Genomic DNA, 10,352 nt, shown 5'->3' with positions numbered 1-10,352 from the left:
TGTGAATGATATATGAACAAACCCCTCAGTAAAAATCTTCAGAATATAGAGAGGAATAAAACTCTAAGTATTGGTGTATGAAAGTGCTGCTGAAGTGGAGAAAGAAACTTTCAAAGATATGAATTGTAATTAAAATCTACAGATGCAAATAGATAAAGTGCAATAAATTAAACACTACAGGCAAAAACTTTTTTTTTCATGCACTGGTCAATTTTCAAGTGATTTTTAAGACTTCTGGGGAAAACAAATCCAAAATACACTTATAGGTGTTTATTTTATTTTATCACGCTTGATCTATTTGCGTCTGTAGATTTTAATTACAACCTAAACATTTTATTCCTAAAACATGGTGAAAATGCATATCTTTAAAGGCTGTGAGTTTTTTTTCTCCACTTCAGCAGCACTTACAAACACCAAAACTTACAGTTTTATTCCTCTCTATATTCTGAAGGTTTTTACTGAGGGGTTTGTTCATATATCATTCACACTGATATTTACACATACATTTTATTCCTGAAAACATGGTAAAAATGCGAAATTTTAAAGGCAGTGAGTTTTTTCTCCACTTCAGAAGCACTTACAAACACCAAAACTTACAGTTTTATTCCTCTCTATATTCTTAAGGGTTTTATAGAGGGGTTTGTTCATATTTCATTCACATTGATTTATACAACATTTTACGCCTAAGACATGGTGAAAATGTGTTTGTTTTCTGTCCGTTGACAGTATTTTCTGATTTATGGAGCGATAACGAGAGAAATCCAAAATCCCCTCAGCAAAAACCTTTAATATGTCAACAAAATCAAACAAGACTTTTGAACCAATGTTCAGATTTCTGTTGTGTAAATGTATGCAAATTAGTGCATATTTAATTAGACAATGCCCCATTTGCATATTTAAACATAACATTTCAGAAAACGAATGCAAAAAAATAGTGCTGCCAAAAGATTAATCGCGATTAATGGAATCCAAAATAAAAGTTTTTGTTTACAAAATATATGTATGTGTACTGTGTTTGTTTATTATGTATATATAAATAGACACACATTCAGTATATATTTTGAAAGTATTTACATGAATGTACATTTATATATTTTATACTATTATATTTTATATTACAATAAATATATAAATCTTAAATATGTACATGCATGTGTTTGTATTTATATATACATAATAAATATACACAGTACACACTCATATATTATGTAAACAAAAACGTTTATTTTGGATGCGATTAATCGTTTGACAGCACTAAAAAACCCTATTTTACCCTATTTTCCTTGCAGTGTCTTGCCCTAAATGCCTTGAAAACATTGCAAAAAAAATAATAATTTTTTGAAACAAAATTGTAAAAACAACTCATTCTGAACTTGTAAATTTGTGATCATCGGACTGCTCACATTTACATGTGAGTGAATAATAATCTCAATATTTCTCTCTTACCCATGTAATCCTCTTCTGTGGTTTCCTCTTTGTTTTGTGGTTGTGTATCTTCTACATTTTCCTTCATAGACTCTTGATTCTGACTCAGATTTTCTTTCTCTGCTTCTTTGGCATTCAATGCATCTCCTTTTTCTTGCATGTCATTCTCCTTTTTTGTAATCTCTGCCATATCCTTCCCACAATCCACCTGACTTTTCACATAACTATTAGTTTCTCTTTCCCTCTCTTGAACATCATCATTTTTGCTCTGTGGATTCCCATCTGTGGACTCTGTCTCTGTTTGTGTGCTCTTAAAGTCCTCATCTTCTGCTTCGTCTCCTTGCAGAGTTTGTTCCTTCTCATTCCAGCCACCGTGCAGGACACCCAGAGCCAGTCCTGACGTTATATGAAGCGGGACGGTTACAGAAAATGGCCCTGATATGTGTATCCCGGCGCGCCGGTCTGCTTTGCTGGTCATTCCGGGCGATCTGGCCATGCCCTGCAGCACGCCCTCGGCTCCGCCCCCAGACTCCAGACGGTTATAAGTTCCTGGAGTCCCTCCACTCACCATGCTGACCTGAGCTCCGCCCGTTCGCCTGTAGGTCACCGCGTATCCACTGGACATGCCCCCGCCGGCAGAAGCCACGCCCTCTGAGCTGCCTGACGCCGTGGACAGAACCAGAGGAGGATGAAGTTTGGAATCTGAGAGACAAACAATAATACTGACACGTAAGATTCTGTCCGTTCAAAAGCTTTTGTTAATGTTTTTCAAAGAGTCTCTTCTGCTCACCAGGGCTGCATTTATTTGATCAAAAATACTGTAAAAAAAAATGTTAAATATTATTATAAATTAAAACAGCTGTTTTCTATGTGAATATCTGTTAAACTGTCATTTATTTCTGTGATCAAAGCTGAATTTTCAGCATCATTACTCCAGTCTTCAGTGTCACATGATCTTCAGAAATCATTCTAATATGCTGATTTACTGCTCAAGAAACATTTCTGATTATTATCAATGTTGAAAACAGTTGTGCTGCACAATATTTTTGTGGAAACTGTGATGCATTTTATTTTTCAGGATTCACAGATGAATAGAAAGTTCAGAAGAACAGCATTTATTTGAGATAGAAATATTTTGTAATAATATAAATGCTTAATTAATTGAATTTAATGCATCCTTGATGAAAAAAAAAGTTAATGCCTTTCAAAAATCTTTTTGCAGAAACTGATGTGAAAAATTAATGCATAGAATATTTTTGTGCTCATGCAGAAGTAGTGATCATTAATCTTCTGATGACTTTTAGTGAGAAAAGAGTAAAAAAATGTAATATTGCAATCGCTGAACACTTTAAGCACGTGAATATCTTTTCAGAATAAAAGATAATGTTTATTATCTTGATGAGAATAATTAGAAAATTCCTTAAATAGAAAATGATGTGCATGTAATGAATCTAACATAGTTTCAAAATAAAAATCTAAAACCTCTGATTAGGTTAATGAGTTACATATATGGACAGAAAAAGAAAAATTATTTAAAGATGTTTTGTGATTAATAAAAAAAAGGCATTTATGGCATTTATTTTTGAACATACAGTGGTGTGAAAAAGTGTTGGCCCCCTTCCTGAGACCAGAATTCCTCCACAGCGCTGTAACAGACTCATTGCAAGTTATCGCAAACGCTTGATTGCAGTTGTTGCTGCTAAGGGTGGCCCAACCAGTTATTAGGTTTAGGGGGCAAACACTTCTTCACACAGGGCCATGTAGTTTTGGATTTTGTTTTCCCTTAATAATAAAAACCTTCATTTAAAAACTGCATGTTGTGTTCACTTGTGTTATCTTTTACTAATATTTAAATTTGTTTGATGATCTGAAACATTAAAGTGTGACAAACATGCAAAAAATAAGAAATCAGGAAGGGGGCCAACACTTTTTCACACCACTGTATATTCGTGCTTATAGATGCTTTTTAAATTATTGTACAAATTCTAAATTAAGGTAAAATACACAATCAGTAGGATGAATGTTAAACACCAAGAAATGTGCAACATTTAATATCTGATTGCGGTAAATCTGTAATTGTAATTTCATACAGATTAAATATGAGTATGAGACTGAAACAGCCACATATACAGATTAATCTTAATCATTAGCAGATGATAAAATGCTCTTCATACCGTCTAGTGCATAAGGACCTGAGCTCAGAGAGTCCATGCTCTTCGCCGGCCTCAGACCCGTCTTCTCTTTATCTGTGCATTAAGAAGATACAGATAAACATGAATCAGTAATGAGAAACGAAAGCTATGAATTAGATGTGAGAGGGGAAGCATTTGTAGTTAATTATCTGATGACTTCAGTCATGCAAACATTTATTTTGCATTTCCAGAATACTGTATAATACAGCCGTTTGATGTACAGTCAGATGCTCGCACCTTTAGGACAGTATTTGTTCTTCTTGCGTGGATCTTGGAGTCTCCCGCCCAAATTAAAGATGGATTTCCACTTCCTTCCTTTGAGGGAGCCCTTCCTCCTGAAACACAACACAGACGGTCAAGCTCAAAATAAAATAAAATAAAATAAAATAATAAAATAAAATAAAATAAAATAAAATAAAAAAATAAAATAGTCGTGATATTACACTTGGGTTAAAGTAAAATAAAATAAAACAAAATAAAAAAGTAAAATAATGTAAAAAAGTAAAATAAAATGAAGTGAAATAAAATAAAAAAGTAAAATAAAATAAAATAAAATAAAAGCATTAGTATCTAGCTAAATTATCTTCAAAAATTCATTATTATTTAACCTTTGGCTTACTTTTCTCAACTCACTTTACTGGGGATGTACTAATCCTAATTTCACAAACTTTACAGTAGTGATGTTACACTTGTGTTATGGTTAATAAAACAAAGTTAAATAAAAAAAATACAATGAAAATAATAAAATAAAAATAAATAAAAAATAAAAATAATTACAATAAAAAAATAATACAATTAAAACTAAATTAAAATAAAATAAATGAAGTAAAATACAGTAATAAAATCGAATTTAAATTAAATTAAAGTAAAAAGAAAAGAAAAGTAAAATGAAGAAGTAAAATAATATGAAGCAAAACACAATAGATTAAAATAAAAAATCAAATAAAACAAAAGGAAAATAATGTAAAATAAAACAAAACAAAATATAATACTGTGAAGTAAAATAAAATAAATTAAGAATTATGTAATAAATAACAGAAAAAAGAATCAGTGGCAGAGCCAGATGCGAATCCAGCAGCTGTAACAGAACTGAGGTGCTGTTCGTCTTTCTGACCACTAGATGGCCACATCATTCAGCATGTTTAAACTCTTTCAAATGCAGCTTACAGTTTCACCATCACTGCTTCATATTGAGATGCACTATGTCTCATCAGTCTTACTTGTCAGTGCCGTCAATAATAGCGTGATACGGCCGCATGGCTGGAGGTCCGTCTCCTGGACTGAGGTTTCCTGGACAGTGTAACGGTAAAGACTTGAAGAAATGATCGTCCTGAGTGGACAGTATTGAGGGAGACGGCAGGGACTTCCGGCGCTCCACAGACAATCCTAAAACAATAGAATCAACATTTTACAACTGAGAAAGCTGGTCCGCCGTAAAGCAAGAAGAAGAAGAAGACGCGTCATGCGCCGGCTTGTTGTGAACGCGCTCAGGACAGTTCAGACATTGCAGTAAATCAGAGGTAAAACACGATATAAATACTGTTCAGTTTCTTGCACAGACCGATCGTTTCGTCTCTTTACACACCAATGTATCGTCACGAGCTGCAGGGTTTAATTTGGTTTTGTTTGTGTATGTTTTGTGACTCTCAAAGCCGTGATTCCCATTCACTTCCATTATATGACTGACAGACTGCAACGGTTTGAGTTAAAAATCTCCGTTTGTGTTCTACTGAAGAAACAAAGTCACCTACATCTCAGATGCCCTGGGGGTAAGCAGATAACATCACATTTTCATTTCTGGGTGAACTATCCCTTTAATACTGAGGATGATGAAAATAACACAAAATGCAGAAGGTTTATTAAGGAAGATGAAATACCGGTTCCTGAGAAAACCTCGGCCACGTGAGTGAGAATGAACTCCACCACGATGGACTGAACCCGAACCTCCATGAACGCCGCGGTGCCGTTAAAACCGGTCGACTCGATGTCCTTCGATCTGCAGATAATTATGCGCTGATTCAATAATAACTAATAAAGCTGATTCTGAAGCTGCCAGAGAATCACCCTTGCAACCAATGCCAATGTAACACACAAAAGTGCTGAGAAATCGGACTTAAGTTACACTGCAAAAATTATTTTCTTACTTAGCATTTTTGTCTTGTTTTCCGGTACAAATATCTACAAATTCTCAAATCAAGACATTTACTTGAGAACTAAATTAAGATATTAAGTCTTGTTTCTGAAAAGTTGGGTTAGTCCATATTTGACCCAAAGTTGGGTTGAAACAACCCAGCATTTTTTAGAGTGTACAAATTAAGTTTTTGATTAAAACAAGAAAAAATAAATGTGTTAATGGGGTTTAAAAAAATAAAATAAATAAATAATAATAATCTTGTTTTTCCTTTCAATTAAGTAGTTTTTTTCTATAGAAACTACAGATCCAAGGCACTTCTTCCAGTTCCATCCCACTGTCCCAAAAAAAGATTGGCATAATTTGGTGCAAAACATGCTCCCATAGCCGTACCTTTAACCTGTTGGAAAAAGTTATCTTCAAACACAGACACGTTATGTTTCAAAGTCCATTCCGTTAGTGTCAGGATAAATTCTGCTGGAGGACTCTCATCCATCAATCCAGATGTTAAGTAATATCTTAAGGCTCGAAGGCCCTCATCATGGTTGATGTTAGTATATAAAGCCTCCACGTCCATAACTACCAACAGAGAGGCAGGATCAACAGAACCAATATCCTTGATTTTTTTTAATTGCATCTGTTGTGTCCTGAATAAAGGCTGGAAGGGTGGGTACCAAAGGCTTAATAAAATAATCAATATATTGTGAACATGGTTCCAAGAGACTCCCATTATTAGAAATGATAGGACGTCCAGGAGGTTTGTTCAAGTTTGTGTGAATTTTTGTGAATGCAATGCATGGATTTTTAACATAGAGAAATTTAAATCCATTGTCCGTAATCCAGCTCTTTTCTCTTGCGATATATATATATATATAATTTTGTATTTTTTTGTACATGTGATTATACTTCGAAATTGTTAATGATGCTATTGGTCCCCCCTGTAATGAGTATTTTGGTTTCTCCCATTTCTATTGAGCAACTGATTATATCTACACCTGTGACTAATTTTGTACTTGACACACTCTGAGGAAGGCTGGATGGCCGAAATGCATCAGTGTGCAGTGTTCTAGTCATTTTTAATGTTTCTAGAGTGAGCCATGTTTGAATAAAGGCTTTTTAACATTTTGGAACTGGAAGAAGTGCCTTGGATCCGTAGTTTCTATAGAAATAATTTTGAACCCTACCAAAGAGCACCTTCTGGGACTATTAAACGGAGGTCCTTTCAGCAAGTAGAGCTCCAATATGTTTTCTTTGAAGTAGTTTTTTTATTTATATAAATTTTTTGATTTTCTCTTCTTTTAAGCATTAATTTTGGTCGATTTTTCAGAAAACAAGTCTTAATATCTAATAACACTAATAGTCCTTTTCCTTCTCAAGTAAATGTATCTTGATTTAAGAATGTTTAGATATTTTTACTGGAAAACAAGACAAAAATACTGACTAAGGAAATCATTTTTGCAGTGTAACAGGTACAGATACTATGTTAAAAATACTTTACTCAATTAAAGGAACCATGATATGCAAAAAAATGCACGAGTGGAAGTATAAAAATATCCACAATTAAGTGTACTTAAGTATTTAAAAATAAAAAAGTAAACACTTTTCTCAGCTTTTTAATTTGACTTTTGAAAACAAGAGGCAGAAGAGATTTCAATATTTATTTTAATATTTATAATGCAAGGAACCTGTCGAAATCACTATTATGTCACTGTTCTGATTATCTGGAACAGCAGATGTTAAACTGAAAACTGTTACCTGAATATTAGCAGCAGATGAGTTTACTGTGGTTTGACATTTGAATAGTGAATGTTAGAGTATTTTTAGACAGCGACGGTTATTATAAAAACAAATAACTTCTGTGTCTGAAAGATTTAGCACACTCAAAAGTGAAAAGTGAACATTTAGCCACATTAGGATGAATTAAAAAAAATATTTTAAATTGTATATAATTGAGAAAAGATTTAAGTCACATGACATATATATTTTGTATTTTTAAGTCAATAAATCACAATGTAGTAAAAAGTATTTTACCTAGTAAATATAAATGAGTAAAAGTACTCAGTTAACAGAACTCAAGTAGAGTACAGATTCCCAAAAATAATACATAAGTATAGCAGTAAAGTACTATTTCACAAATACACACTGATAAAATTCCCTAAATTAAAGGGGTCATATGATGCGATTTCAAGTTTTCCTTTCTCTCTGGAGTGTTACAAGCTGATTGTGCATAGATAAGATCCCTGAAGTTGCAAAGACTAAAGTCTCAAAACCAAAGAGGTATTCTGTATTTGAAAAATAATGTGTTTTTTGAACATTAAAGCATGTCAACATATTCTGTTACACCAAATACACAAAATAATGATCTTTAAAAAAAGCATCATATGACCCCTTTAAGTGTTTGTCAAATGCATAAATGCAGTTGAAATGTGAAACATGGACTCTAAAATAAGCAGATGTTCACACACACACACACACATACACACAAACACACACGCACGCACGCACGCACACACGCACGCACATTCTCACACACACACACGCACGCACACTCACACGCGCACACACACACCTGAGGAGGTTCGGGGCCCAGACGATGGCCAGGTTTCTGGAGTGCATGTTGGTCTGAGAGGCGAAAGTGGACATCTTGACCAGATGACGCATCAAATACTCCAGAGTCCTGGAAAAAAAAGAGCATTAAGGGAATACAATTAAACTAGACTCTAAATTCTACTGTCAAGTGCAAAAGAGAGCTCCATAAAGCATCACAACAGTGACTCCTGCACTATATATTCTAAGCTTTAGGAAGTCTTTTTAAAGTTTTTATGCATTGAAAATCTTGCCCTGTAAAATCGAATGCATGTTCAGGTTCAAAACTGGCATGTGGATTGTTGATGTGACTAAACACATTATTGTGCTTTTCGGAGCTTTTACAGAAAACAACATGAGAGTGAATGAATAATTGGAATAGTTTTTCTGTGTTCACCTGTAATGAAGAGCTGGTAAATCCTTCAGAACCTCTTTAATCTTCACCAGACGCTCGTCCTCCAGCTGAATCGCCACTGCGTCCTGAGACCAAAGACAAGACAGTTCCTGAATGCACTGAATTGCTGGAATCAACCATTATTTTGCACAAAAATTCCTGGAAATTCTCTAAAAATGTTCAAACTGAAATGTAATTGTCAGCACATTTTGCACAACACTTCTGTTGATCGGACAAGTGCACACAGCCATCGCATGATTTGATAGTCTGACTATAACTAATATAAAAAATATGAATATTAAAATAACTGAATATTAAAAATATTGGCTGGTATGAGTCTGTCACTGATCACAGTAAAAGAGATATAAGTTTTATCCAGTGTTACTTTATCATCAGTATACTATTATAGTTTTTATGAATATTTTGAATTTTTATTTCTATATTTTTCATTTTAATTTTAGTTTAGTTTAGTTTATTGTGTTTTTGTCATTTTTAATAGTTTTTTTTTTAAATATGTCTATATTTTTTTTATTTATATATTTTAGTTTTATTAACTTAAAATTGAACCAAATTTCAGTTTTAGTTATGAGAATAGTAATTTAAATATGTCAAGTTAAATTAAATGAAAATATGTGATGTTGCATTTGCAGCTGGCTGAAATAAAAATAAGTTTCTTTACATTTTATTTTAGTTAATATTAATTAATAGTTAATATTTTTGTTAATTTGTAAGTGATAAAAGTTTTTTAAGGTTTCAGTTTTAATTAATTGCATTGTAATGTATTGTTAGATAGATAGATAGATAGATAGATAGATAGATAGATAGATAGATAGATAGATAGATCAGTCGGACAATTATATTTACATTTATGCAGTTTATGCATTCATAATTACAGAAACCTACTGATGTTTGTGACGATGAGATGATTTTTAAGTGACTGGATGAAATTCAAATGAATAAATGTAAATTTTGTCAAAAACATTTTTGTTAGGAATAAACATTGTGCAAAATAATTGCATTGCCTTATATGCCATCAAATATATATTATATATCATATATATGAATACAGGCAGCATATATTTTGTGTGCATCTCATGTTAAATATTGCCATTATATTTGAAAAAAAAAAATGCATGTTGATCAACATCAACTTTATTTATTAGCAGACTTTAAAGCACACATTTGTACACGATGCACTGACGAGCAGAGAGGAAGAGGTCGGACTCACGGCGAAGCGGTCGTACAGCTCGTATGTGAGCAGAGGGTTGGGCAGCTCTCTGAAATACGCTTTACAGAGAGAGCTGACGCAGTGAATGTCCTGCAGATACAGGTCCTTATACAGGTCAGGAGATCCTTCACTGTCGAACTCACCCCTGCACACACACACACAGACACAGACACAGACACAGACACAGACACAGACACAGACACAGACACAGACACAGACACAGACACAGACACAGACACAGACACAGACACAGACACAGACACAGACACAGACACAGACACAGACACAGACACAGACACAGACACAGACACAGACACAGACACAGACACAGACACAGACACAGACACAGACACAGACACAGACACAGACACAGACACAGACACAGACACAGACACA

The 10,352-nt window shown here is 33.7% G+C and overlaps 1 protein-coding gene across 1 annotated transcript in view; it reads right to left on the bottom strand.

The window, feature by feature from the left end:
- LOC107671804 (rho GTPase-activating protein 30) overlaps positions 1 to 10,352 on the bottom strand; it is a 22,456-nt gene that overhangs the window by 6,198 nt on the left and 5,906 nt on the right. The window contains exons 3-10 of the mRNA XM_016464776.1: positions 9,957 to 10,101; positions 8,732 to 8,814; positions 8,318 to 8,425; positions 5,495 to 5,613; positions 4,838 to 5,003; positions 3,855 to 3,952; positions 3,600 to 3,671; positions 1,447 to 2,127 (exon numbers count right to left, since the gene is read on the bottom strand). Of these exons, the coding sequence (XP_016320262.1) occupies positions 1,447 to 2,127; positions 3,600 to 3,671; positions 3,855 to 3,952; positions 4,838 to 5,003; positions 5,495 to 5,613; positions 8,318 to 8,425; positions 8,732 to 8,814; positions 9,957 to 10,101 (1,472 nt within the window). The remainder of the gene's footprint in view (positions 1 to 1,446; positions 2,128 to 3,599; positions 3,672 to 3,854; positions 3,953 to 4,837; positions 5,004 to 5,494; positions 5,614 to 8,317; positions 8,426 to 8,731; positions 8,815 to 9,956; positions 10,102 to 10,352) is intronic.

Source organism: Sinocyclocheilus anshuiensis, unplaced genomic scaffold, assembly GCF_001515605.1.
Source record: "Sinocyclocheilus anshuiensis isolate Anshui unplaced genomic scaffold, SAMN03320099.WGS_v1.1 scaffold1491, whole genome shotgun sequence".
Lineage (NCBI taxonomy): Eukaryota > Metazoa > Chordata > Actinopteri > Cypriniformes > Cyprinidae > Sinocyclocheilus > Sinocyclocheilus anshuiensis.
Note: the sequence above shows the minus strand (reverse complement) of the source record. Positions and strands in the feature narration are given on the sequence as shown.